General features: G+C 50.4%; 1 protein-coding gene and 1 long non-coding RNA gene across 5 annotated transcripts; one reads left to right on the top strand and one right to left on the bottom strand.

Moving 5' to 3' along the window:
- Nucleotides 1-1,951: 1,951 nt before the first annotated feature.
- LOC101284842 (CMRF35-like molecule 8) lies at nucleotides 1,952-20,365 on the bottom strand. Of its 2 annotated transcripts, XM_004275440.4 has the most exons (7): nucleotides 20,198-20,365; nucleotides 14,809-15,138; nucleotides 13,971-14,112; nucleotides 11,595-11,689; nucleotides 7,690-7,727; nucleotides 7,135-7,242; nucleotides 1,952-6,302 (listed from the first exon to the last, which is right to left on the bottom strand). In XM_004275440.4, exons 1-7 carry the CDS (start codon nucleotides 20,256-20,258, stop codon nucleotides 6,168-6,170), a joined length of 909 nt encoding a protein of 302 aa, XP_004275488.1. In that variant the 5' UTR covers nucleotides 20,259-20,365; the 3' UTR covers nucleotides 1,952-6,167. The 2 variants fall into 2 exon arrangements, with proteins under 2 accessions (XP_004275488.1, XP_033294316.1); XM_033438425.2 differs by lacking the exon at nucleotides 20,198-20,365 and having other exon boundaries at nucleotides 14,809-17,022.
- A 1,718-nt stretch (nucleotides 20,366-22,083) lies between these two features.
- On the top strand, nucleotides 22,084-24,657 carry LOC117203540 (uncharacterized). Of its 3 annotated transcripts, XR_004486338.2 has the most exons (4): nucleotides 22,085-22,671; nucleotides 22,763-23,054; nucleotides 23,181-24,030; nucleotides 24,437-24,657. It is a non-coding gene; the product is annotated as an uncharacterized LOC117203540 (long non-coding RNA). The 3 variants fall into 3 exon arrangements; XR_004486337.2 differs by having other exon boundaries at nucleotides 22,084-22,671; nucleotides 22,763-24,030; XR_004486336.2 differs by lacking the exon at nucleotides 22,763-23,054 and having other exon boundaries at nucleotides 22,112-22,671; nucleotides 23,868-24,030.
- Nucleotides 24,658-27,994: the final 3,337 nt, after the last annotated feature.

The raw sequence follows: 27,994 nt of genomic DNA, 5'->3' as shown, positions 1-27,994 counted from the left end.
GACCTCCTCTGGAGAACTGGGATGGTCTCAACTGAGACCCACTGTCAGGAAGTGACATTAAGGACTCCCAAGGGGTAGCAACCATGCTGGGCAGTTTACACTGGGAAACATCCCTACGCCATGCCTTAGAGATTCATGGGACGGGGGGGTAGGGACAGTATGCAGCTATGACAGAAATACCATCTTGATCTGGCCCCCAGTGCCATGCCAACCAGTTTCATGGTTGTGGTTGTTACAGCAGCTAACATCAATTCCCCTGACTGGTACTCTAGATATTTGCATTTTACAGAGGATTTCTTTCTAATTGGTGAAAATTCAGACTAAATAAATATCTTAAAATTCACTCCATTTGAGGAGACAGAGTCCTGCAAAGAACCTCTTAGGTCTTAGATTCTATCTTCTACCATGTCCTTCTATGTTTTAAACCACCCTGCAGCAGTCACTCTCTGATTGGAAATGGGATACCTCTAAGGGCCGTTTTAGGTCAAGCTTGGAATGTGACTGGACTGAATTCAGTTCATGTCAACAAATGTTTTTGAGCGCTTACTCTGCACAGGTACATGACTAAGCCCCTGTCCACATTATGGGGTCGCTCAACACTCTTCACATCCACCTTTCAAATCCTCATTGCCAGGAGTCCATGTTGCACGGCATCAGGGAACACCACTCAACACCGTGTTGTATGTGAAGGGTTCCACCTACCGTTGTGTCATGGGCAGGCTTCACAGATGCATGAGGCCACCTGGCTATTCCTCTGGTTGTTTTCATTTTGTAATTTAATATTGCTCCCACTAGACAGCAAGCTCTCTGAAAACAGGTATGGTGTATCTTTTTCACTACTGTATTTGCTGCTATAGTTTCACTGCTGCATTTAATAGTACCATTGAGTGTTCAAATAATTTTTGTTGAACCAATGACTAGGTAGATGGATGAGTGAATGAGCAAACGAATGAATACAGACTTGATTAGAACATACTGGGGGAACTCCAAACAGATGTCTCCTCCATCTGGGTGGATGGTGAAGTTTTAACAAACATCCCTGACAAAATAGGAAAAGATTCTGGGTTAGAGCTCTGCCTCAGTTTGGAATGTAGTTTCCTGTAAACAGCAGAAACTCCAACCAACAGTTACCTAAAGACGTTCAGGTTTATTTGTCTCATACAACATAAACGTGGACAGGTAGTAAGATCAAGAAGATACAACAATTATACATAATTATGGACCTAACAACAGACCATCAAGATATGTGAAGCAAAAGCAGACAGAATTGAAGGAAAACATAGACAGTTCTACAATAGTATTTGGAGACTTCATTACCCGACTCTCAATAATGGATAGAACGACCAGACAGAAGATCAGTAAGAAAATAGAGAACTTAACACAATAAATCAACTAGATCTAACAGATACATACAGAACACTCTACCCAAAAACAATATGCTTATTCTTCTCAAGTGCACATGGGACATTTTCCAGGATAGACCATATATGAGGCCACAAACTTACTCTTAATAGGTTTAAAAAGATAGATACACAAAGTTTCTTCTCTGACCACAACAGGATGAAATTAGAAATAAATAACAACAGGATGAAATTAGAAATAAATAACAAATGTTAAACTGGATTCTCTTCATTGTTTTTTTTTTTTTTTAAACTTTTATTTGCAGTACACACACGGGATCTAGTTCCCTGGCCAGGGATCGAACCCAGGCCCCCTGCATTGGGAGCGCGGAGTCTTACCCACTGCGCCACCAGGGAAGTCCCTCTTCATTGTTTTTTAACTGCATTTTATTCATATTGAGACAGGAGAGGAGCCACATCTGATGGTTGGCCCAATTCATACTGCAAGGGCATTACTTAATGCTCAAAAAAATTTTTTTTCTTATAAGAGATTACACAGTATTATGAGACAGAATTCAAAAAACTAATTGACACTGACACATAACCAACCAGTTTATTTATCTTTCAATAAACACTTGAAAAGGGAAAAAAAGTAAAACTGGAAAATTCACAAACTTGTGGAAACTAAACAGCGCACTCTTACACAACCAATGGATCAAAGAAGAAATCATAAATGGAATTAGAAAACACTTAAAGATAAATGAAAACATAAACACAACCTACCAAAACTTATGGGGCACAACAAAAGCAGTGCTAAGTGGGAAATTTAAATGCTTACATTAACGGGGGGGGGGGGGGGGGGGCAAAGATCTCAAATAAAAAACCTAACTTTACAACTTTAGGAACTGGAAAAAGAAGGATAAACCCAAAACTAGCAGAAGGATGGAAATAATAAATATTAGAGCAGAGCTAAACAAAATAGAGAATAGAGGAAAAGAGAGAAAATCAAGGAAACCAAAAGTTTGTTCTTTGAAAGATCAACAAAATCAACAAAACTTTCCCTAGATGGACTAGAAAAACAGAAGACTGAAATTACCAAAATTCGAAAGGAAAGTGGGGACATCTCTACCAATTCCACAGAAACAAAAACGTTTATGAGAGTACTACGAACAACTGTACACCAACAAACTGGATAGCCTAGATAAAATGGGCAAATTTCTAGAACTTACCAAGATTGAATCAAGAAGAAATAGAAAGCCTGAACAGACTAATAACAAAATAAGGAGACTGAATCAGTAATCAAAAACCTCCCCACAAAGAAAAGCCCAGAACCAGATGGATTCCCAGGTGAATTCCACCAAACATTTAAAGAGGCGCTAATACCAGTCCTTCTTAAACTCTTCCAAAAAAACAGAAAAAAAAGGAACTCTTCCAGAATCACTATATGAGGCCAGTATCGCTCTGATATCAAAGCCAGACACTATAAGAAAAGAAAACTAAAGACCAATTTCCCTTATGAACACTGATGCAAAAATCCTCAACAAAATACTAACAAACAGAATTCAGCAAAATACTGAAAGAATTATACACCATGACCAAGTGAGATTTATTCCTGGAATGCAAGGATGATTCAACATAAAAATTGATCAATGTAGTACACTATATTAACACAGTGAAGGGAAAAGCCCGTGTGATCATTTCAATTGATGCAGAAAAAGCATTTAGCAAAATTCAACATCCTTTTATGATAAAGACACTCAACAAACTAGGAATAGAAGGAAACTACTTCAACGTTATAAAAGCCATATATAGAAAACCCACAGTGGACATCATACTCAACTGTGAAAGAATGACGGCTTTTCCTCTAAGATTAAGAAGAAGCTAAGGATGCCCACTTGGCTTCTTCTATTCAACATGGTGCTGGAAATCCCAGCCAGAGCAATTATGCAAGAAAAAGAAATAGAAGGCATCCAAATTGGGAAGAAAGAAGTAAAATTATCTGTTTGCTGATGATATGATCTTATATGTAGAAAACCCAAAAAGATTCCACAAAAAAAAACCCTGTTAGAATGAATGAATGAATTTGGCAAAGTAGCAGGGTACAAAATCAACACACAAAAATCAGTTGCATTTCTGTACATTATCAGTTAACAATCTGAAAGGGAAAATATGAAAACAATTCCATTGACAATAGCATCAAAAAGAACAAAACACTTGGGAATTAACTTAAGCAAGGAGGTGAAAGACTTGTACAATGAAAACTACAAAACATTGCTGAAAGAAATTAAAGAAGACGTAAATAAATGAAAACACATCCTATGTTCATGGATTGGAAGACTTAACGTTGTTAAGATGAAAATACTACCTAAGGTGATCTATAGAGTCAATGCAATTCCTATCGAAATTCCTATCGGAAAAAAATGACATTTTTTGCAGAAATAGAAAAACCCATCCTAAAATTAATATGGAATCTCATGGGACCTCCAATAACCAATACAATCTTGAAAACGAAGAACAACATTAAAAGACTCACACTTCCTGGTTTCAAACTCACTGTAAAGCCACAGTAACTAAAAGAGAGTGATCCTGGGGACCTCCCTGGTGGTGCAGTGGTTAAGAATCCGCCTGCCAATGCAGGCAACACGGGTTCGAGCCCTGGTCTGGGAAGATCCCACATGCCGCAGAGCAACTAAGCCCGTGTGCCACAACTACTGAGCCTGTGCTCTAGGGCCCGCGAGCCACAACTACTGAGCCCACGTGCCACAACTACTGAAGCCCGTGCACCTAGAGCCCGTGCTCCACAACGAAAGAAGCCACTGCAATGGGAAGCCCACGCACCGCAGCAAAGAGTAGCCCCCACTCGCTGTAACTAGAGAAAGCCTGTGCACAGCAACGAAGACACAATGCAGCAAAAAATAAATAAATAAATAAATAGATTTTCAAAAAGAGAGAGTGATCCTGGCATAAAGTCAAACACATAGACCAATGGAATAAAATAGAGTCCAGAAATAAACCCTCACATATATAGTCAAATGATTTTTGACTTGGGGGTCAAGACCATTCAATGGAGAAAGGACAGTCTTTTCAACAAATGGTGTTGAAAAAACTGGATATCTACATGCAAAAGAATTAAGTTGGGACTTCCCTGGTGGCGCAGTGGTTGAGAGTCCACCTGCCGATGCAGGGGACGCGGGTTCGTGCCCCGGTCCGGGAAGATCCCACATGCTGCAGAGCGGCTGGGCCTGTGAGCCACGGCCGCTGAGCCTGCGCATCTGGAGCCTGTGCTCCGCAGCGGGAGAGGCCACAACAGTGAGAGGCCCGCGTACCGCAAAAAAAAAATCAAAAGAATTAAGTTGGTCCCTTACGTAACAGCATATACAAAATTAACTCAAAATGATCAAAGACCTCAATGTCAGACCTAAAACCATTAAACTCTTAGGAGAAAATGTGTGACAAAATCTTCACAACCATGGCTGTGGCAATGATTTCTTGAATATGACCCAAAAAGCACAGGCAACAAAAGAAAAAATGGACAAATTGGACTTCATGAAAATTTAAAAGTTTTGTGTTCTAAAGACACTATCAACAGAGTAAAAAGGCAACCTACAGAATGAGAGAAAATATTTGCAAATCATGTATCTGACAAGGATTAACATCCAGGATACACAGACAACAAAAACTCAACAACTACAAAAAAATCAATTTGAAAATGGGCAAAAGGCTTGAATAGACATGTCTTCAAAGAAGATATACAAATGGCCAATAAGCACATGAAAAGTGCTCAACATCATTAATCACTTGGGAAATGCAAATCAAAATTGCAATGAGATACCACCTCACATCCATTAGGATAGCTACTATTAAAAAAACAAACAAACCAAAAACAGGAATAAAAACCAAGTGTTGAAAAGGATGTGGAGAAATTGGAAACCCTTGTGCACTGTTGGTGAGAATGTAAGACGGTACATCTGCGGCAGATAACAGTATTGCAGTTCCTCAGAAATTAAAAATAGATTATCATATGATTTAGCAATTTCACTTCTGGGTATATACCCCAAAGAACTGAAAGCAGGGTCTCGAAGAGATACTCGTACACCATGTTCATAACAGCATTTTTCACGAGAGCTAAACCGTGGAAGCACCCCAAGTATCTACTGACAGATGAATGGATAAGCATAATGTGATATATATATAAATGGAATATTATTCAGCCTTCAAAAGAAAGGATTTTTCTTCTAAATTTTTCTTCTCTCTTAAGATACTTTAAACTTTATTAATATCTCTTATATTAACAGTAAACCTAAGAGTCCAGAGAAACGTGCCGCTAGTTCAGGAGCCACGGGCAAGACTCTCTTCTCTCTGGGTCTTAGTCTCCTTGTCTGTAAGATGAGGGGGACCCAGCCTGCAGCGCCTTTATATGCTTCTGGCTCTGCATCAGTTCTCCCCACTCCCCAGCAATCCCAGACATTTCCATGGGGCTGCGATTTACAAAGCTATTCGAAGGTACCACCCTACATGAGCCACATCTTTTCCTGGAGTCACATGGGGCTGACCTCCTGCCGTCCACACACAGAGCTAAGACAGGAAGGATGCATTGAGAGCCAGTAGGATGGAAGGTTTCCCACAGGTCCATCCAGAGCCCCATTCCTGGTCATCCTCAATGAAGCCAGCCTGGCTGATGGCACAAGAGGGACAGTCCTGGGGAGCCCAGCTGCCTTGTCGGTCACCATCAAGGGGAGCAGGTGGAGGCAGACGTGGGTGGGGGCTGAGCCCTGGGCCTCCTGTGACCCACACAGCCCTCCAGTTGGCAAGGCTGGAGACACAAGCTTATGTCTTCTTAACCACGCTGTACACTGGCTCCTGCGTCTGGGGCTTCTGGGAGGGAATTCTGTCCGTCTTAGAATCCTGGCTTCGGGAATCAAATACCACTGAGGTGTAGTGAAGGTTTTCCCTGGGGAACCCCTGCAGAGACAGAGACCAGAGGCTCAGGAGAGGCAGGAGAAGCAGGAACCCCCAGCTTAGGGCCTTAGAGAGGTTCCACTGGGGGACGGTGGCTCCACCCTCCCCCACTGTCCTGGCCTCTTTCTCTTGCAAGGCTGGTCTCCAAGATCCTGTCCACCCACCTGCTCCACCCGACCTGGTCAAGACACAGCACAAAGTCCCAGGCCTCAGAGCCGGGGGATTCCCTGGGGTCTACTTTGAGGTCATTAGTCACCAAGTTAGAAAAACAAGGATGTTGTTAGTCTCAGGGCCACGTGTCTGATGCTTAAATCTCCCCCTCATCTTCTCTAACAACCGATCCCTCAGGCTCTGCCTAAACTGTTCCACTAATGGGTGGCTTAGGACCCTGGGCTGGGTGGGGTTGGGAGGCAACCTCTTCCATTATTCTACTTTACAATGGCTGTGGGTTGGCCCACAGGGGGTCATTGATAAAAATCTGAAAAGCAGAGTTCATCCCAAAGAGATCATAGGACCAAAGCAGTGAGAAATCGCAGTCTTTGACATTGGGTGTATGGTACACGGTCCGTGCCTGATAAATGCTGTACTTTATTGAATATTGATTATCCCCGGCCATTTCAATAGCTCCTTCATCTCCCACCCCACCCCCTCACCCCCAGCTACAAGGACAACCACCTTTGGCAAAATCTACACTTGCCCCGTGTTCTACGTGTCCTTGTCCTAGAGAAACAGTGTGGATCCCCTCACTCCCCTCTCTGCTTGCTGCCACCCCACTAGGTGATGCCTCTATCATAGCCCGGGGTCCCTGTGACAGGAGCTGGGCCCTTGCACTCACCAAGTTGCTGTATTCCACCTCCTCCTGTGTGGGTTGCACGGGCTGTTCCAGAAGGGGCCACATCGGCAGCTCTAGATTCTCATAGCAGGGTTCAATCAGCTCAGCAGCCTAGGGTGGGCAGGAGGTGTGAGGGCTTGGTGGGTGTCCACAGAGCCCCTGCATGGTCCAGCCCAGAGGGCCTTCTGTCCCTCCTTCTCTGCAATCATCTCCCCTTTCCCTCTCTGCTCTGAGCGTCCCAGTCTTCCCACTCGGCCTCCCCCTTCCCACACGCTGGTCCTCTCAGGGCAGAATTTGAATGGTCAGGTCAATAGCTGGGCTGGGAGGACCCTCCCTCACTCCACTTTCCCCTGGGGTGGGAAGAGACTGGCTAGAGTTCATGATGACCCAATGACCAGATCTCCCAGGCGTTGTTCTTCCCGTTCGGGGTGAGCACCTCGCTCCACCCACGTGTGATCCACACAGACCTCCACTGGCTGATGGGACAGTTCAGGCCCCCAACATCCTCTGTGCTCCCCGCAGCTACCCAGACACTCCTCCTGCAGTAGCCTTTCTTACCTGACTGGGGTTCTGGGGAGGCTCTGGGTTCTCACCAGCTAAAGAGACAAGAGAAGAGAAAGGAGGTCGAATCCCAGCGCAAGGCAGCGATGGGGATCCCTACGGTCCAACCGGAGGAAGGCCTTTCCCTAGAGACTTCAGCCCTGGGGACCTATTGCTTCAGGCCGGTAGCATGGTAGGAACTCAAGAGTTTGTTGAATGGGTGAATTAGTCAATGAGGACATGAATGAATAAACAAATGAGCAGGAAGGATCCAGCTTGGGGAGAGGGGCCAAACAAAGGTAGTTCTCCAAACAGTCACGCATAAAAATGTTCCCCAGGGACTTCCCCTGCAGTCCCCTGGTTAGGACTCCACGCTTCCAATGCAGGTGACATGGGTTCGATCCCCGGTTAGGGAACTAAGATCCCGCACGCTGCGTAGCATGGCCAAAAACAAACAAAAAAAGTTCCCAGGTAGGAGAGACAAGAAAGGAAGGACACTCATTTAAAAGGATGTGTCTGTATGATGAAAAAGTTCTAGAAGTCTCTTTTGCAACAATGTAAATAGACATAACACTGCTGAACTGTAAACTTAGAAATGGTTAAGATGGCAAAATTTATGGTAGGGGGCTTCCCTGGTGATGCAGTGGTTAAGAATCCACCTGCCAATGCAGGGGACTGGGTTCGAGCCCTGGTCGGGGAAGATCCCACATGCCGCGGAGCAACTAAGCCCGTGCACCACAACTACTGAGCCTGCGCACTAGAGCCCGTGAGCCAAACTAATGAAGCCCGCACACCTAGAGCCCGTGCTCCGCAGCAAGAGAAGCCACCGCAGTGAGAAGCTGGCGCACCGCAAAGAAGAGTAGCCCCGGTTCACCGCAACGAGAGAAAGCCCGCGCACAGCAACGAATACCCAACTCAGCCAAAAAAAAAAAAAAAATATGGTACGTATATTTTTACCGCAATTTAAAAAAATGCAGATCTGCAGGCCCCACTGCTGATGTACTAAATTATCAACGTTGAGGATGAAGTCCAGCTCTCTGTGTTTTAACAAAGCCCTAAATTTGTTTAAATAAAATAATAAAATAAAAGGCAGTGTCCTTGGGCTTCCCTGGTGGCGCAGAGGTTGAGAGTCCGCCTGCCGATGTAGGGGACGCGGGTTTCTTGCCCCGGTCCGGGAGGATCCCACATGCCGCGGAGCGGCTGGGCCCGTGAGCCATGGCTGCTGAGCCTGCACGTCCGGAGCCTGTGCTCCGCCACGGAAAAAGGCAGTGTTCTTGTGGAGACCTAGAGCCACATCAAACTATACAAAGTCACAAGGGTCATCTGCTCTGACCCCTGGCCTGGGCGCCCGTCCCTCCCAGACACGAGGCCCTGTCAGCTCTGAGGGATCGCAGCTCAGGTCACACAACCTTTTGTCTCTGGCTCCTGCAGCGTGGCTCTGCAGGTGTCCTGCCTCCGAGCAAAACTCTGTGCACCCCTGGCCCTTTCAACCTGGAGCCCCAGGAGCCGATGGGGACAGGTGATGCACACACAGCCAGAATGCCCTATAGGTCTAGGTGCACCGCCAGGCAACTCCAGAGCCCAGTCCACTGAACGCTGCGGGGAGACACTGTCCAGCCTCAGGGAGGGAGCCCCAAAGTCAAAGGTGAGATACCCACCTTCAGGAGACACAAGGGCACGTATGACAGAAGTGTTTGCTAAGCCCCATCAATTGACTCAGCAGAACATGCAACCAGGGGCTCTGAGATATGAACACATTTTGTTCCAAATGCTGCAGGCGGGTGCCCCACTACCCTCCGTCCCTTCAGCTGAGATGGGTGATTTGATGATAAGGAGGAAGGGGGCTGGTGAGGAAGGGATGGGAGTCCATTCCGGGGGAGGGAAGTTGGCATTGAAAGAGTTGGGTGGCAGCCAGCTGGACGGGAAGCACCCTGAAGGTAGAGCCAGTCTACCCTGGTCATGACAGTGTCCCCAAGAGCCCTGTACAGGCCCTCGTGCACAACAGGTGCTCGGGACAGCTTTGCTGTGTGAGTGAATGACTGAATGAACAAGAGTGGGCTGAGGGGAAAAACCATGAGTGGGCGGTAGGGCAGGCATCAGGCTGAGGCGGGAGGGGCAAGGACACTGGGTAGACAACCCCAGATGCAGCCAGGAGACAGGAGCTGAGACGCAAAGCAGGGGAGGGACAGTCAGGCTACTTGAACAGAAAACCTTTCTCCTGTTAAACAAAGATCACGTAACAAGGTGTGATCCACCCGCACAAGTCAACTCTGAGTCAGGGATTTTCGGAAGAACATTGTTAGCAGGGAAAATCATACAATATGTTAAAGTTTAAAAGTGGAATTACAGTATGATGCAAACATTTTAAGAAGTCAGATGTGCAAAAGGGACTGCAAGGACGTGACTCAAATGCCCGTGGTTGGTTTTCTCTAGGTGGTGCGAGCTTCCATTTTTATTTATTAGGGTGAATTTATTTCCTTCTTTGTGCTTTACTTACTTTTCCAGTTTTCTACAGTGATCACACATCCCTTTTTTAAGCGGGGGGGGGGGGGGGGGGGGCGGGGCGGTGCTTTTTAGGTGAAAGGGCACCGTGGAGATGGCTGGGACCCACAGATCTGAGGCAATCCAGGCTGGGAAAATCCCCATGTGGTAAGCAGTATGGGTTGAAGTTTAGGGGGAGGGTTCCCAAAAATGATATGCGAGCAGCAGATGGGGAAGAGGAAGTGGTTTTCTTTCCATCCGCTGATTTCTCTCCTAAAGGCCTGAGCTGTGCTGGGGGGAGAGGCTGAACCCCACAGGGATGCTGGAGGTGAGAGAGTAATGCAGGGTCCCCTCCACCCGGCCCCCAGAAAGTACCAACTCCCAGTTAGCACTGCAGCTATGGAGCAGAGCAAGCTTGAAAGGCTCAGCATCGGTAACTATGCACGAACATCCCCCCAGAACCCTGTGCGCATGGAGTCAAGAACTCTCAACACAGTAAGCAAACTTAAGGCTCACATTCCGTCTCAGGCAGAAACTGGCTGTCCTCCAGGTGGCAGTTGGGCCTCCAGCCAGCAACAAGAGCACAGCTTCACTGGTTCCTCTGTTCTTCTGTTTATTTAAATTTGCTCAGCTGTTTATTGAGCACCTACTTACTGAGCACTGGACAGGATGCTGGGTGCCCCCTACGTTCTCTCTTTTAATCTGAGCTCAGAGAAGAGTGACTGGACCACAAGATGCCTGGAGCTTCCTGGGGTGCCCAACATGACGATATTAAATAATACATTCATTCAACAAATACTGTACTTTCTTGAGTCAGGGTCCCTGATCTTAAGGAGTCGCACGGGCTGGTGGGCAGGCAGGCATGGAAGCAGGTGTGACAATCTGATGTGAAAAGGGCTATCGTGGTGGAAGAACTGAGGTCCACCCGGAAAGGGCCCCTAAGCTGTTCTTGGGGGGCCAAGAAAAGTCCCAGAGGAAAGGAAATCTGAGAGCAGTGCTTAGGACCCAGCAGGAGTGAGCCACAGAGAGGCAGGGGGGCACCCCAGGCGCCCAGAGCAAACGCAGAAGAAGTTGGGAAACAGCTGCCTTCCAGAGTGTAAGGATGGGCAGGTTGCAGAGGGCCTTCAGTGTCCTATGGGGACCTGGACTTTGGAGAGTGTGGGAGGTCACAGAAGGTTTAGACAGAAGAGGGACCCTGCTTCACAAGCACCCACCCCAGGCTCCGCTGTGGGAAACGCCTCTTTTCGGGGAGCCGTCTCCCACAGCCTGGATCTGCCAGGACACCGCCTCTGGGGTCTGCCCTCTAGGGTCACCCGGGATATGTGGTCTCAGGGGATGCATCTGAGGACCATTCTGGGAACCAGGACACAGAGCCTCAGAGACCAGAGGCTGTGGGCGGGGCCTGCCTACCCCGGGGCGGCAGGTATAAGGAACTCACTCACATTTGATCCGTCTCTGAACCATTCTCCAGGCCAGCAGTGAGATGCCCCCCAACAGAAGCAGCAGAAGTGCCAACAAGGCCAGCAGCACTTGCAGCCTGAGGGGAGAGAGGGTGAGGTGGGCATCACGCCTTCCCTCTCTTGTTCAATAGATAGATAAGGTCCCATTGAAAAAATGTAGATGGTATAAGGTCTCCTTTCTACACATCCCCCATCTACCTAAATCCCCCCCACACACACACGGTATACCTAAGAACCTTCCAGAGGCCCTTTATTCAGATACAAGAAAATACGAATGTACATTATTTTTATATATGTCCTTTTTTCACACAAAAGAGGCAGGGTATAAACACTAGTTTTTTTTACTTAACAATGCATCTTGGAGAGCTTTCCATGTCAGTACATGAAGAAGTCCTTCAGGGTGTTTGTTTTGTTTTGTTTTTTTTACACCTGCATAGTATTCCATTGCATGGACGGACCATAAATTATTTAACTCTTCCCTCTCTATGGGCATTTCTCCCAGTCTATTGCAATTACAAACACGGCTGCAAAAACTCACCTTGTAACTATACCATTTCACACTTGGCCAAGCAGCAGCTGAGTTCCTGGGATGCTGACATAACTTGGGGTTTCTGGTCCCTCACTTGCTCGGGCCCCTTCTTTAATGCCTAGTTTGCATCCGTAATGTTCTAGTCTTTTTCTTAAAGATGCACTTCCCCGCCCCCTGTAAATTGCATAGGCTTCAGCCATACAAAACCCAGCTCTGTCCCCCAGGCGTGCATCTGCAGAGCCACCTTCTGGAAGTGGCATATTTGGGGGCTGAATTTCACCTCGCCTATTATTAGGATTGTCACTTGGGTTGTCAGGAAGCCAGTGGAGGGGCCTTGGGGGTGTCATGTAATAAAGAACCTGACTGGCCTTTGCCCCTGGCTCCTGGAAGGAAGACTCTAAATCCTTGGGATTTTCCTAGTAACAGGAGTACGTTTGTTATTCACGAGCCCCTTAGATCTGCCTGAGTTCTTGCTGAGAGATGGCATGACCCAGGATGGAAGCTGGTCACCACGTAATCAGAGATGTGGGGCTCGGAGCCAGCCTGACCTTCAGGGAAGTGAAGGGGGGCTGGGGATTGAGGTCAGTCATGTGGAAAATGATTCAATCAGTCAGGCCTGTGTCATGAAACCCAAACAAAAACGATGAACACTAAGGCTCGGAGGAACTTCCTGGCTGGTGAACACATCAGTGTCCTGGGAGGGTGATGCCCCCTGACTCCACTGGGAAAGGGCACGGAAACTCGGCATTCAGGATCCTCCCAGACCTCGCCCTGGGTGTCTCTCCATTGGCTGGTCCTGACATTTATCCTTTATGATAAAACTGTAAGTACAGCACTTCCCATGGGGACCCCCAAATTTGTATCCAATTGATCAGAAATGTGATGACCTGGGGAATCCCCAAAGTGCTCCGGCATTTCTGAGGTCAGGCCGTCTTATGGCACTGAGCCTAAGGAGTGTCATGGGACGCTGGGGTCTGTGCTAATTCCATGTGGTCAGTGCTGGAATCACCTTGCAGGGCACCAGGTGGTGTCAGAATAGAGAGTCTGTGAACCCCAGAAATGGTTTCTGACAGTATGTATTTTCTGGGGAGAGATTCTATAAATGTTGTCAGATTCTCCTGGGGTTTTTGGCCCCCCCACCAAAAAAAAGGATCGAGAATCACGAATTTAGAAGAAAGAATCTAAGACTTTGGAATCTCACAAACTTGGCTTGGGAGCCTAGCCTGCCTCTGTGGCTGCAGGACCCAGCCAATCACTTAACCTCTCAGAGCCTTGGTTTACTGGTCTGTACAATGAGGTAATAATGGTAAAGGCTGTGAGTAACAAATGAGAACATTCATGTGAGGCATTCAGTACGTGCCTGGTAGGATATCATCAGCTCTCATTAAATTTACTTTCCGGGCTTCCCTGGTGGCGCAGTGGTTGGGAGTCCGCCTGCCGTTGCAGGGGACATGGGTTCGTGCCCCGGTCCGGGAGGATCCCACATGCCGCGGAGCGGCTTGGCCCGTGAGCCATGGCCGCTGAGCCTGCGCGTCCGGAGCCTGTGCTCCGCAACGGGAGAGGCCACAACAGTGAGAGGCCCGCGTACCGCAAAAAAAAAAAAAAAAAAAAAAAATGTACTTTCCCTCCAGCCACCCCCCAGCTTCTGCTCGGCCTGAGCCCTCTCTCAGAGCCCAAGGCAGGTTCACCCTGACCCCTACAACCCAAGCTAGGAGATGCAGGCTGGATGCAAAGAGAGCCAGAGGTCCCCAGCCAAAGGGATGGGGCTCCCGGCCCCAAATGGACAAGAGGAAGCCCACCTCCAAGACATGGGGACTCAGGTGCCTTACCCCCACCCCTGCATGGCTTCCTCCTCGTTGCTGGCGCTGTAGGTGGGACTCGCCATGGCCAGGGCGGTGAATGACATTGTTGAAATACTGATTGTGATTGTCGAGGTCTTGGCCACAGCAGTAGGGTGGGTTGGCACTGATGCTGGTGCAGAAATGCAAATTAGACCCAGGGAATGCTCTCTGACTCTCCCACCACTCGCCAATACCTTCTTTGATTTCACACGAAATGCTCACTCAGGAAGAGGGCAGGATGGAGGACCCTGCAGCCAAAGTCTCGCCAGGACCCTCCCGGGGCTGAGTGAGCATTTCCTAACAGGACACAGGTCCCCGACAGCCCCGATTCCATCCTGCTGATGAGGTCAGGGTCCTCTGGAGGGCCCACAGTCACTCCCACTCCCAGGCTCGTTCTCCCCCCACCCCAAGTCACAGCCACACGCTGCCTGCCAGAGACGGCTGTTTGGACTGCAGATCTTGTTAGCACCCCCACTGCACTGGGCACCCGGCCACCACCCCCTCTCCACTCAGCTCCCCACCTTCTGTGGGGCTGCCCCCAGCACGCCCTCCTCTCTCCTTTGCACACTCACTCTCTCAGCCTCCCCTTTCCCTGACAGGCACCTTCCCATCGCTCAAGACTGAGGAGAGGGGCCAGCGCCCTGACTCTCTCCGTGTCTCTCTCTCTCTCTCTCTCTCTCTCTCTCTCTCTCTCACACACACACACACACACACACACACACACACAGTTTTGTCTCTGATCAGATTTCTGCCTTGGCTAATCCGACCTGACACTCTTCAGGTAACCCTGTTGCTGGTACAGGGGGAAGGGGTGTGCACGGCTCACCTGGGAACACAGACACCACAACCTGGACGGTGGGATCAAGTGAAAATGGGACCGTGATCCCACACTCGTACTTTCCTGCTTGGTCCTCTCTGAGGCTCTCCAAGGTCACTGTGAAGGTGAGGTTTGCAGGATGGTCCCTGATGGACACGTGGCCCCGCACCACTTCTCTCTCTGGCTCTTTGGTCTCCACAGTCTTCCACGGTAACAAACATGGGGCTTTGCACCAGTATTTGCTATTGTCTTTGTATTGCTCCGTGTACCGACACTCCACGCTCAGGGATCCCCCCACGACGCCTGTCACTCTGCTGGGGCCCCACAGGGACAAACAGCCTGGAAAACACAACCGAGTCTGGCTGTTCACTAGGTGGGCTTGGGTCAGGGGCGCGCTGGGGTCACCCCCAGTGTTCCCCCATCTCATGCCAGCCACCTCCCATCAGCCAGAGAGTCCTCCCCCGTCCACGCTGTCACCCCTAAGATTTGATCACAGCAGCTCCTTCCTCCAGATCCCAATCTCCTTTCCTCTGCCCTTCCCACCCCTCACCAACCAGACACCTCCCACTTCCGAACTTATCTGGACAATAAGAGCTCGCCTGCAAGCACCCGGCATTTCCTGAGGGACAGCATCTCGCCCTGAGGCCTGAGCAGCTCGGTAACCTGAGGAAGCGCTCACAGCAATCTGTTCCCACCGAGGGAATATATACCAAGGCCAAGAAAGGGCTGCTAAATATTTCACAAAAGAAGACTGGATACACTTGGTAAACTTTGTGGATTAAAAAAAACACCGGGCTTCCCTGGTGGCGCAGTGGTTGAGAGTCCGCCAGCCGATGGAGGGGACGTGGGTTCGTGCCCCGGTCCGGGAGGATCCCACATGCCGCGGAGTGGCTGCGCCCGTGAGCCATGGCCGCTGAGCCTGCGCGTCCGGAGCCTGTGGCCCGCAGCGGGAGAGGCCGCAACAGTGAGGCCCGCGTACCGCAAAAAAAAAAAAAAAAAAAAAAAAAAAATCCTTCACATACATAGAAAGTTTACTGATGAAAGCCTTCATTTCATCCTGGGTGTTACTTCCGTTTGCGCAGCTCCTGTAGACTTAACTTTCAAGGGAAGCTAGTGTGTGTTTGTTCTTTTTTTTGGCACCTCATGTTTTGTTTCTAAGATTTTATGTCTGCCATTTTCCCAGAGAGTCCTCAGCTAAGGGGAGTTGCGGGACGAAGACGATGCATGTGACGTTAATGCTAGCCACCAAGCCGAGGACACGCCCCCCTCCCTGATGCTTTTGGGTACCACTCCTCACACCCCTATAATTCTGTGATCAGGCCCCCAGAGTGGTGGGGAAGGGGTGGCTTGCTCTCTTTCGCTAGAGTTAGAACTCTTTAATTTCACTTGCTTTCTCAGGTTCTTAAATCACATGAAGACGCTGGAATGTAAACTCCAGGGGCCTCCTTCTTATATCTTCAATGTCTACAAGTGCCCGACACATAGTAGGCCTTCAACAAACACTTGGGTGTGAGCACCTCTCCCACCCCATGCAGCTCTCAGTCCACAGGTGTCCAAAGCTGACTGCAAACTCCCATCCCCCCACTCCTGGGTGCCCATCAGGACGTCCTCTCCTGGCCTGGGTGGCAGACGCCCTTCAGAGAAACCTTTCCTAGCCCCGTCACAGGTGTGACGTTTCCTGAGATTCTCTGCAGCCATGGCCACGGTGAAGTGGAAAGGGCAGCAGAAGAATCTGGGTTTGGTCGGTACTATGACGTATCTGCTGTGTGTTCCGGTGGCAAGTAATTTAATCTCTCTGAGCTTCAGATGCCTAATCTGCTATGTGGGGATGATCGGTAAGCCTCACATGACATTTGGGGGTGTTGAATGAGATAATGGGTGTAAAATGCCTGGCAAATAATATTAGGTTGAACCATACGAAATTGCGGACATTCTACTATTTTTGACGAAGAAAAAATGAATTTCAGAAAATTCAATCTAATAAAAATAGATAATCCTCTGTCCAGCTGAAGGAAGACACGAAAAGATAAAATAATCACAGAGACAGAGAAAATTAAAAGAATCAGAGACGGTCCTTTGCAGAAATTCTCTACAGATAAATGTGTAAATCTGGATGAATGTGTGATTTTCTAGAGAAACAAAAATCAGTAAAACTGACACATACCAAGTGCTTAAAAGATAAATGTCTATCCCAGCCCTTCCTTCACGTAAGACGCTGCCTCCGGCACCACATCCAGACTCGATTCCCTGCCTCTCCCTGACTGTGAATTGTCACCTTTCTCTGCCTGGCTCTCAGCTCCCCTTCCTGGTCTGGGTCACCCCATCACCCCCACGCACAGTACCCAACCATCTGTCTCCAGGGTCTACCTTCCCTTTGCCCTACCTCTCCGTCTCTCTTTGTTTCTCTCCCTGTGTCTCTGTCTCTCTGTCTGTCCTTCTCTCTCTCCATCTGTCTCTCTCACTGTCTCTTTTTTTCTGTCTCTGTTTCTCTGTCTCTCTGTGGGTCTCTGTCTCTGTCTCTCATTATCTCTCTCTCCCTGTCTGTCTGTCCCTCTCTGTCTGTCTATCTGTCTCTATCTCTTCTAACAGGATGCTCCTTTTTGTCCTAATGTTTTACTTTAGGAGTGCAAAGTCTCATCCCACTAGATCCCAGATAAACGAGTGAATCATCCAGAGCAAGAAGTCGAGAGAGGAACGCATGCCTACGCACCCGACCCAGGAGAAAAGAGTAAAGCCAGAGCAGAAGTTAGTGAATTAGGAAAAGAAAAACCATGGAACTAGTACATACACTGAAAAGCTGATTTTTCTTTTGGGAGAAACAAACAACAAAATAGACATTCTTGTGAGTAGCTAGATCAAAAAAAAAGGAGAAGACACGCATACACAATTAAAAAGAAAATAGCCCGGGGTAATTTGCAAGTCTCTACAAAAACACTTGTAAACTTGGGCAAAACTGGTGATTTTCTAGGAAAGTATAAATCACCAGTATTAGCTCAGAAAAGATTTTTTTTAATGTAGACCAATACTGGTAAGTGTTATCAAGGGGTCCTTTCCCAATGATAACTATGTGAGGTGATGTAATTATTTCACAGTGTATATGGGTATCAAAACATCACCGTGATTATACACCATAAATATACACAAGTTTTATTTGTTAATTATACCTCAGTAAAGCTGGGGGGAAAGAAAAAAAAAAAGAAGTTCCTTTTTCTTTCCTTTCCAAAAAAAGAGGAGCGAAACCCAGACAGTTTCACAAGTTAGTTCTCTCAAAACCTTCAAGGACCAAACAATCCCAATTTTATTTAAACATTTGCAGAGGATAAAGAAACAGGGAAACCTCCCTAATTCTTATCATGAAGTCCGTATAATACATCAAGACTAAAATCCAGCCAAATATCTTAATATAATTCGCCGCTTGAATAGTTCAAAGGAGAAAAAATTACAGGCATACTTAGACAATATTGCAGGTTTGGTTCCAGACCACCGTAGTAAAGTGAATATCACAATGAAGCAAGTTACATGAAGTTTTTGGTTTATAAAAGTTATGTTTACACTATACTATGGGCTAGTAAGTGTGCAATAATATTATGTCTTAAAAAAAACAATGTACAGGGCCTCCCTGGTGGCGCAGTGGTTGAGAGTCCGCCTGCCGATGCAGGGGACATGGGTTCGTGACCCGGTCCGGAAAGATCCCACATGCCGCGTAGCGGCTGCGCCCGTGAGCCATGGCCGCTGAGCCTGCGCATCCGGAGCGTGTGCTCCGCAGCGGGAGAGGCCACAACAGTGAGAGGCCCGCGTACCGCAAAAAAAACCCAAAAAACAACGTACCTACCTTAATTAAGAAATACTTCGCTAAAAAATGCTCCCCATTATCTGAGCCTTCAGTGACTTGTCATCTTTTTTGCTGGTGGAGGGTTTGAAATATTGCAAGAATTACCAAAATGTGACAGAGACACGTAGTGGGCAAAAGCTGTTGGAAAAATGGAGCCAATAGACTTGCTTGAGGCAGGTTTTGCCACAAACATTCAATTTGTAAAAATAATACAAATAAACACACCAAAACAAACCAGAAGACCCCCGCGGTATCGATGGAGCGCGATAAGGCATGGCCTGTCATCATCTCTATAGATAATGGAAAGGCGAACGACACCTGATGCTGCTGTTTTTAAGAACACAGGGGATGCCTTCTTTACACTTAACGGAAACTCTGGACACCCGCCCAGTCAGGGACAAGGCAGGCATGACTGCTGCCGCCTCTCTCCTGGGCATCATTCTGGCCAAACCAGCCCGTGATCAATGAGAGAGGAAACCAGAGAAACAGCGAACCCTCCATGCAGGCAGATCCCGTGAACACCCTAGAGGGTCAGTAGAAGAATGAGTGGTGGGACTTCCCTGGTGGGGAAGTTAAGACTCCCCACTCCCAATGCAGAGGGCCCAGGTTTGATCCCTGATCAGGGAACTAGATCCCACATGTATGTCGCAACTAAGAGTTTGCGTGTCGCAACTAAGAGTTTGCGTGTCGCAACTAAGAGTTTGCGTGTCGCAACTAAGGAGCCGGTGACCGCCACTAAGGAGCCCACCAGCCGCAACTAAGACACAGCACAACCAAATAAATAAATATTTTTTAAAAATGAGTGGTGAGAGGATGACCAGTTTCAAAATTAATACATAAAAACTCACAGCTTTCCTATCGACAACTAGTTGGCAAATAGAATTGAAGAAAACATCAATTTATAAGCAAAACGACCCCCAAATTAAAAATGTCGGGAATAAACCCAGCAAGACTGCAGGAGCAACCTGAGGAGAGCCCTGAAAGCTCCTGGAGGCTTAGGAGAGGAATAAGTGCAAGGACGCCTTCTTCTGCCCGGAGCAAACCTCTCCCTTCTGTCCCAAGCTGCTCTGCCCCACTCTCCCCGTGGGATGGGAGTCCCATCTCCCTTCCTTGGAGACCACGGCCCCCTAGTCCTCAGGCCCCTGCCCCTCGAGCCGCTCTGGACAGTCATTCACCTCCATGACCCTGAGACCAAGGCCTGCCCCTGCCCGGTCCCCAAACTTCCTCCACCCCCTGGGACCCGTGAACCACAGGGCGCCTCCTGACAATAAACACGTCCCTGGGTGCGCTTGGTGGTCACTCTGCCACTCACTCTGGTGTGCAATAATTCATCTCCAAACCTCCTGCAAAGCCCCTCCTCCGGGCCCACATCTTTGCCCCACTGTGGCTCATCTAAGGCCAGATGGTTGCAGAAGGGGAGACAGACCCTCGGCCCTACCCCTCCGTGTCTTATGCGGTGGACAGAGGGCGTCCCATCCTGAGTCTCCTGACCCCTCTCCTGCAGCTCTCGCCCTCGCACCCTCCCTCCTCCCGCTACCCGCCTCCCACCCCACTGCAGCCCCTCACCTGGGACCCAGAGAAGCAGCAGAGCCGGGGTCAGCCACGTGGCCTGGGACCACCAGGCCATCTCTCCAGCACAGATGTCGCGTGCAACAGCGCCAGGCCACAGCTGGCCCCAAGGCTTCAGTCCCCCCTCGAGGAGGAGTGTCAGGCCTCCAGCCTCCCACTTCTGCTTTTCTTCGTGCTTCGCTGCTTCCTCGTTCAGCTTCTTTTCAGTTCTGTTCCCGGAGCTCTGAAAAGATGGAGGTCTTCGCTGAGGGAGCAAGGCGACCGCCAGGGCCTGAGACACCCCGGCCGTGTTACAGGTTCTGTACGTATTTCCAGTAAGGAGACCCTCCCCAGTCCCACAGCTCACCTCCTCTTCCCTCCCGCCCCCCAAACCACAGTGTCAAGGTCCCTCCTAATCCAGTAACTCCCTCAGTTTCCCTGTAGTCGGGGTGGTCAGGGTGAGCGCCCTGGGGGAGGAGCAGGGGCCCTGGACAGCACCCACAGAGCGACTGCCCTGGGGACCAGCACTTCCAGGAACACCCCCGGCTCAAGGCCTGGACCTCCAAGTTGGCACGATGACCCCAGAGTCCCTGAACGATTGCTCGTCTTGGACACACGTCCTCCACTTGGCCTGAAGGTCCTCGGGCTGTGACCTTCCTTCCCATGCAGTTCCCACTGGACCCAGCTCAGGGCTGAGTACAGAGCAGGTCTCAGCAAGCCTGCAGGGACCCTCCTTCGGGGATCTCAGACTCTAAATATACACACACATATTCCTCGTGACAAGTGCCCCCAGCTCGCACAGAATGGCCACACGAGCGTAGGAAACTAGTCCTAACGCGTGAGGAGGGCTAATGTGTCACCTGAGGGCTTGCGGATAGCAACTCCGAATGCCGCCGTCCGGAGTCCCTAGAATGCCCTTCCTTCCTGCTCTGGCTCTAAAGTTTCCAGAAATGTATATCTTTCAGTTCAACCACCAAACGTCATTGCCAAGGTCTTGAATGTCAAGGTTAAGGGGCAGATGCACCGGACTGAGAAGAAGCAGGAAGCTAGGCTGTGGCTTGTCCACGTACCGCTGGCGTGACCTTGACCAAAACCTGTGACTCCTGTAAAATGTTAATAATAATAGCTAGGGGCTTCCCTGGTGGCTCAGTGGTTAAGAATCCGCCTGCCAATGCAGGGACACGGGTTCGAGCCCTGGTCCGGGAAGATCCCACGTGCCGCGGAGCAACTAAGCCCGTTCGCCACAACTACTGAGCCCGTGCACCACAACTACTGAAGCCCATGCGCCTAGAGCCCGTGCTCCGCAACAAGAGAAGCCACCGCAATGAGAAGCCGGTGCACCGCAACGAAGAGTAGCCCCCGCTCGCTGCAGCTAGAGAAAGCCCGCGTGCAGCAACGAAGACCCAATGCAGCCAAAAATAAATAAATGAAATAAATAAATTTATTTTTAAAAATAATAATAATAACTAATTTGAGGGAGTAAATAGTATCATAATTATAAAAATACCTGAATATGGGGTAATGGTATAATGGGGTAATGGTAAAGCCAGTTTTTTTCCTGACGGAATAAGTCTGTCCTCCAATGAAAGGCGATAGGAAAATAGGATTTGTTAGGGAGACACATGCTTTACAAAGAGTCCACGGGATGCACTTGTCTTTAGAAAGAAAAGGTAGAGAAACACTTGAACTACGGCAAAGAGGAAAGGGCCAGAGGAATTGATCCCCGCCACAGCCTCCTGGTCGCCCTAACCTGTCCACGAGCCCTCAGCAAGAAATAGAATGATGTAAATTTACCACATGACGTCAGAAAATTAAGAAAGTGGCACTTGCCGCACTGCTCCCTGGTGACCATTAGTGCACACGAGGTGGGGGGAGATGAAACCTGCCAGCTGCGGGCCTGAACCCTCTTTCTCGGGGTGGGGGGAGGGAGGCCCTGCCACCACAGAGCCTCTCACCAAGCTTGGGGTCCTGTTCCCCGTGTGGATGAACATGCTCAGAGACCAGCGGGCAAGGGTGACGTGGTGATGGATGGGGGCTCCCCGGGCAGACTGGCGGCAGCAGCATTGAGCCCCGAGAACGGTAAGGAGGGGCCAGAAAAGATTGAGGGGTGGGGCTGCTCGGCGGAACCTCCCTCGCGCAGCAGCACAATCTAAGAGCCGCCGCCCCAGGAAGGTCAGCAGCTCCTCGTCAGCTCTGCCTCTTCTTCCTCCTGAGCTTGAAGGAAAGCCAGGGGGCTTCAGGGAGGGAGTGTCTCACCCACAGTGTCTTACCCGCTGCAGTGGGTCGACTGTGGCCAAGAGGCTGGGCTGAGAAGCAGGATGAAGCGGGTGCCTGTGGCCAGTGGTGAGAAGGGGAGCCTGACAGCTGGGTTAGTTGGCGATGGCGGGAGGGGGCCGCCGTGTCCGCTGAGCACCTGCTACTCTCCACGTGCTTGCGTGGTGGCGGAACACACCCGCTCGGAGTTTCATCACTGCAAGATCCATAGGGCAAAGGTATGGACTCCAGATGAGAAGCAGGCAGGGGCGGGGCAGTGGGGAGGGACCGATGGAGGATTGGGGGCATCTAGTTTCCCTTCCGCCACAGCCTGGGTGAGACCGGCGTCCGCGGCCTGACCCCGAAGCTCCCGTCTGGCCTGGCCTGCCTCTCTGGGGGGCTCCCCGGGACCGCCCACGCCTCGCCCTCCTGCCCTTCTCTAGGGAAACTATCCCAGCGTGGCCTGACCCTCTGGGGGCCAAAGTGGCTTGAGCAGCCCATGTTCCGGGGCACCCCACAGTCCCAGGGCTACCATCCACAGCCAGCGTGACGGCCGTACCATGCTGTTCTGCTTGGGTCTGGACGTGCAGTGGTTGAGACAGAGAGGAAGAGGAAGCTGTGGGTGAGCAGAGGGCTGGCAGGGCCAGCCAGGGGCCTGAGACCCCTCACTGATCCCCCCTTGGAGGGATCCTCCAGGTTTCCTGTCCACAGAGCCCCTGCTCTACGCAGACCCTGTCCTTCCTCACAGGTACCTGGACCTGGAGAGAATGTCTCCACCCTCGAGGAGGAGCCGGGATGGAGAGCCGGTGCACCGGGGGCCTGCGGAGCTCACCGGGCAGCCGTGGTCGGGGGGTGGGGTGGCGTCCCCCTGGGGCTGCCCCTGGCTCCGCTGCAGAAGAGATGGTCATGAGGTCCTCAGGGTCATCACAGGGATGGGGCACCCACAGCGGCAGGGGCGTGGACGGCTCCCCAAGGCCATGCCTTCATCCTCAGCCTCCGCCATGCCTGCCACTCACCCTTTCACAGCCATACTCAGCCATCTTCTCAGAAGACCCCCTCCTTCCTCTGGCCTCTCTGAGCCCCTCCTTCACCTCCGTGCCCTGCAATGTCTCTTTCTGTATTTGATCACCTATGCCCAGGTGTCACCGCATGCCCTCCTTTTCATGGAAAGACTGTGAGACCTCACGAAAACAGGGACCACACGGGGCCCCCATCGCCCCATGCTCACATGCCCACCGCACGTCCTGGGGAAGGGAAACCGGACTGGAGATCAATCCAGAGAAGGCCAGGGCACCGAGGTCTCTCTCTCATCCTCTTGCCAAACTCCACCCCCAGGGAGAAGAAAGGGATAGAACTTAAAATGGTGCGAGCGTGTTAAATCCATCCAACCGAGCATGTAAGACGTGCACTTCACCTAAGTCACCTCTCAAACTAGGTTCAAGCAGAGGCCAGTGGTCTGCACACCTGGAAGGGAAAGCACCGGCAGCGCCATGGACAAACAGCCCCCTCCCAGCTGCCCAGGGATGCACAGAGGGACAGGGGTCTAAGGGGGCAGCCTTCTCTCAGCGCTGGCTTCCAGCGTCTCTGCTGAATCACAGGTAATAATCTGAGATCTCTCCAGGGAGCAGGACTGAAAGTGTGGGGTGGGTGAGGGGAGCCGGCCTCCGGGGGACCCCTGACTGTGACAATGGGGACAGGACAGTGGGGAGGGTCCAGCCTTTGTGTCCCGGCCCTGAGCTGCATTCCGGCTTTTTGGGTATCCCTGTTCAGTCAGTTTCCCCTTCTGTGAAATGGGAACACTACTCCTCGCCCTGCCCCCTTCACGGGAGGCATAAAATGAGATCAGAGATGTGAACGGGCTGGTCCATCACTTACTCTCCTGTTTCCTCAACACATGTCATGCACATGTGTTCACTTCTACTCCTCACAACCCAGAAAGATGAGATAACTTACTTGTAAGAACCCACGTCTGTCCATAGTAATCCCCAAACTTCTGTCCACCAGACCATGACCCATGACTCAAAGGGTGGTGACTGCACAGGGCAGGGCAGGACAGGGAAAGAATGGCTTCGAGAAGGCAGTGGAAGCTGCCCAAACTGCTGACCCAGGAGCACAATGGTGAACAGGATGATGAGGCCACGGGAACCAAACTGATGACCTTGCCAGGGAGTACCCGTCCCCCTCCTGCCTCCCCATCACCACCACCACCTTCTGCTTCCTCCTTCTTCCCAAGGGCCGCCCCAGGCAAAGACAAAACTGTCCCTGGCGGCCCTTGCCCCTGTGCTGAGGAAGAGTGGGGGGGGGGGGGCTTGAAACAGCAGGTGGTCCATTAAAACACTTCTAATATTTGACCCTGAGGGGCACGCTTGGCCTTGGGCTTGAACGTGTGAGTTTCACGCGGAAGATGACCCCAGCTCCCAAGGCCTCAGGAAGGTCAGAAGCTTCCTCCCCACCCCCAGCACCCCTGTAACCACCCTGACCCCACTGCTCATCTGTCTCACACCACAGCGACCTTCTCGCAGACATTTCCAGAAGCTGGTAGAATGTGTGTGTTTCAAAGGACCACTGCAGGCAGGCCAAGCGTTACCAGCACTTCATTATAGGGGAGCACTAACTATAGAAAAGCCCGTCTCTGCATTCGTGTTCCCAGGCAGCAGGTCGAGTATTATACGTGCCGCCTGTTAGGAAAGAGAGAGCAGAAGTGCTGATTCACCTTGCCCGGAGTCCTGTGTGTTCCCTTCATCGTTCTGTTTTCCTGTGCTGCCCTGAGACCCGAGAGGTCTAGCCCACTTCTGTTTTCTGAGTCTCTTAGTACTTTACCCAAAGAAGAGATTCCAAAAAAGGATTAATGAAAATTACAGCATTTAACACATCAAGGCTTTTGATATGCGACACACACACACACACACACACACACACACACAGAGCAAGAAATTGGACTATTCTTTAGACAGCTGCAAGATTTATAAAAATATTAATTCATGGTGTGGGCTGGTAACGGGACCCCGGTGTCAAGTTATGAGAAAGGTACCGTCTCTCCTTCCCAGAAGGGGAAGTCCCATAAATTCTGGGCCTTTAAGGAGAAATTCACTGAAAATAATGTCAATATTAAGTTTGAGGAAATGTTCTGAAATTGGGTTCTGGTAATGGTTGTATAACTCTGTAAATGGACTAGAAATTATTGAATTATACATTTAAAAGGAGTAAACTTGATGGAAGGTAAGTTATACCTAAATTTTTAAAAAGCAAAGTTGAAGCCCGTTGTGAAGGGAACCAGAAGGTCCTCTCTCTACCCCACCCCGACCCCATCCATCGTCTTGACCCCGGCCTGCCTTTCTCCTTGGGTTTCCCCCCCCCCTCATCTGCCCCTCCCCCACTTCCTGATCAAATGCTTCAACATCAAAGAGCTGATTGCCTCCTTCCTGCAAAACTGAAAGGGAACAGGAGAGGCTGTCAAGGTGCCAGAGATAAAGTCATCAAAAAACTTTCAACAGAGGGGATGAGTGTCCGTACCTCGCTCTCCCTGGGGAGCGAGGAATTAAGTGCAGGGGTGTGGTTGCTGTTTGTCCATAGAGCTGCAGGCAAGATCTACTTACTGCCTTGGCCGGGGCTCCACCCTCCGTGCGCCCAAACCATGCCTATCCGCTCCATCACTCTGAATTCCAGTGCCTTCTGTGTTTCAACTCCTGTCTGCCCACCTGGCTCCATCTCTGCTTGTCTGTCCCATCTCTGGTTGGCCCCAAGGGGACACACGAGGGCCCCCGGAGACTCAGGGTGACGGGGAGGGGAGTGAGTAGGGGCAGTGGAACTGGGGTGGACCAGATGACCAAACCTAGCCTTGGAACAGGCAGGTTATGGGGCAGTGCTGGGAGGTCCAACAGGCCTGGTTCTAATTCCCAAGGTGGCCGGAACCAGGGAATACCAGTCAGTCAGCCAAGAAGCAGTGCAGCAGGGACTAGAGAAGTTGCTTTCCTTAGAACCTCGGCAAAGACGCAACTGGCCAGCCATGGGCAGCCCCTGTCGCCATCTGTCGGTGATTGCCAGAACTGCCGGCTTTCTGGGGCAGGTAACTTTGTTCCGGTCTCTGCAAGTCAGGAAGTAGAGAGGCTTCTGTCCGGGTATCCAGGTGTGTGGCACTGATCCTTCCAGATCCCCCAGCCAGTAGACCAGGAACAAGAGGAAGGCTCCAGTCCTTAGAAAGAAGATGTAGGGCCTTCAGAGAGGCAGGCTGGCCCTCCGTGGTGGAGAAGGAGGGGATGAAAGCAGAAGGGGTGGAAGGGATGGAGAAGGAAACGGGGCGGTGCCCAGCTCGCAGGCCAGGAGGGATGGCAGATGCCAGAGCTCAGGCTCCGGGGTCTCTCAGGCTCCTGGTTTGCAGCCAGTGAGACCAGGAGGGGCTCAGATGCCCAACTAGACCACCAGCTCTCAGGCCAGCCTGGGACGGTCCAGCTGCCCCATTAATGTGGGCACACTGTTGATCCAATTCCTGCCTCCTTTGGACTGTTCTAGAGGAGGGGTGGGGCTGAGGCTGCAGGTGTGGGGGAGGAGCAGCCTCACCTCCGGTTGGGAAGCAGAGACAGGGAAGTGGTTCTCACACACCCCTGCCCTCCCCTACCGGTAATGTCCTCCACTGCAGGGATGTGGGTTCAGGGCTGCACCATCCCAAGGCTCCCTGCTGAAAGGAAGCCCTTTCTGAGGATGTATTCTGGCCACAGGGACTCAAGGATGAAAGCTTAAACGCTGCTGAGGTTTCCAGGTCTAGATAACAGGAGGCTCAGCTCTTGTCATGGGCAGAGTGCATGTTTGTATGTACGTGGGGGAGAGGGTAGGAGACATAGCACAGCACTGCGGGGGCCTGGTGGGGTGAAGCAGAAAGAGGCATAATCCTGGTACGGCTTCGCAATTCCGCTCACCACATTTGTTTACACAGAAGCTGGCAGGGGTCTTAACCCTGGATGCATATTAGAATCTCTCGGGGAGATTTTTTTTATTTTTTTATAATGTTCTATGTCAATTATACCTCAAGCTTTTTTTAAAAAATTAACCAATTTATTTATTTTTGGCTGCGTTGGTTCTTCGTTGCTGTACGTGGCGCGGGCTTTCTCTAGTTTTGGCGAGCAGGGGCTTCTCTTCTTTGCGGTGTGTGGGTTTCTCATCGCAGTGGCTTCTCTTGTTGCAGAGCACAGGCTCTAGGTGCGCGGACTTCGGTAGTTGTGTCATGAGAGCTCAGTAGTTGTGGCGCATGGGCTTACTTGCTCCAAAGCATGTGGGATCTTCTCGGACCAGGGCTTGAACCCATGTCCCCTGCATTGGCAGGCGGATTGTGAACCACTGCGCCACCAGGGAAGTCCCTTGGGGAGCTTTCTTAAAACATCCTTGCCTAAGCACTTCCTCCATCTCCCTCCCCCTTTTCCCTACCCAACTGCACCTGGAGATTCACACTCAGCGGGTCTGGGTGGAGCCCTGGCATGGCGTCATGCTCTGAGGGAGAGAGAGAAGAGAGAATGCTGCAGGGGGAGCAAAGAGGTTTCAGACAAACCCTGGACACATCCAGGAGCAGGT

This window comes from Orcinus orca, chromosome 19, assembly GCF_937001465.1.
Source record: "Orcinus orca chromosome 19, mOrcOrc1.1, whole genome shotgun sequence".
In the NCBI taxonomy this organism is placed as follows: Eukaryota; Metazoa; Chordata; class Mammalia; order Artiodactyla; family Delphinidae; genus Orcinus; species Orcinus orca.
Note: the sequence above shows the minus strand (reverse complement) of the source record. Positions and strands in the feature narration are given on the sequence as shown.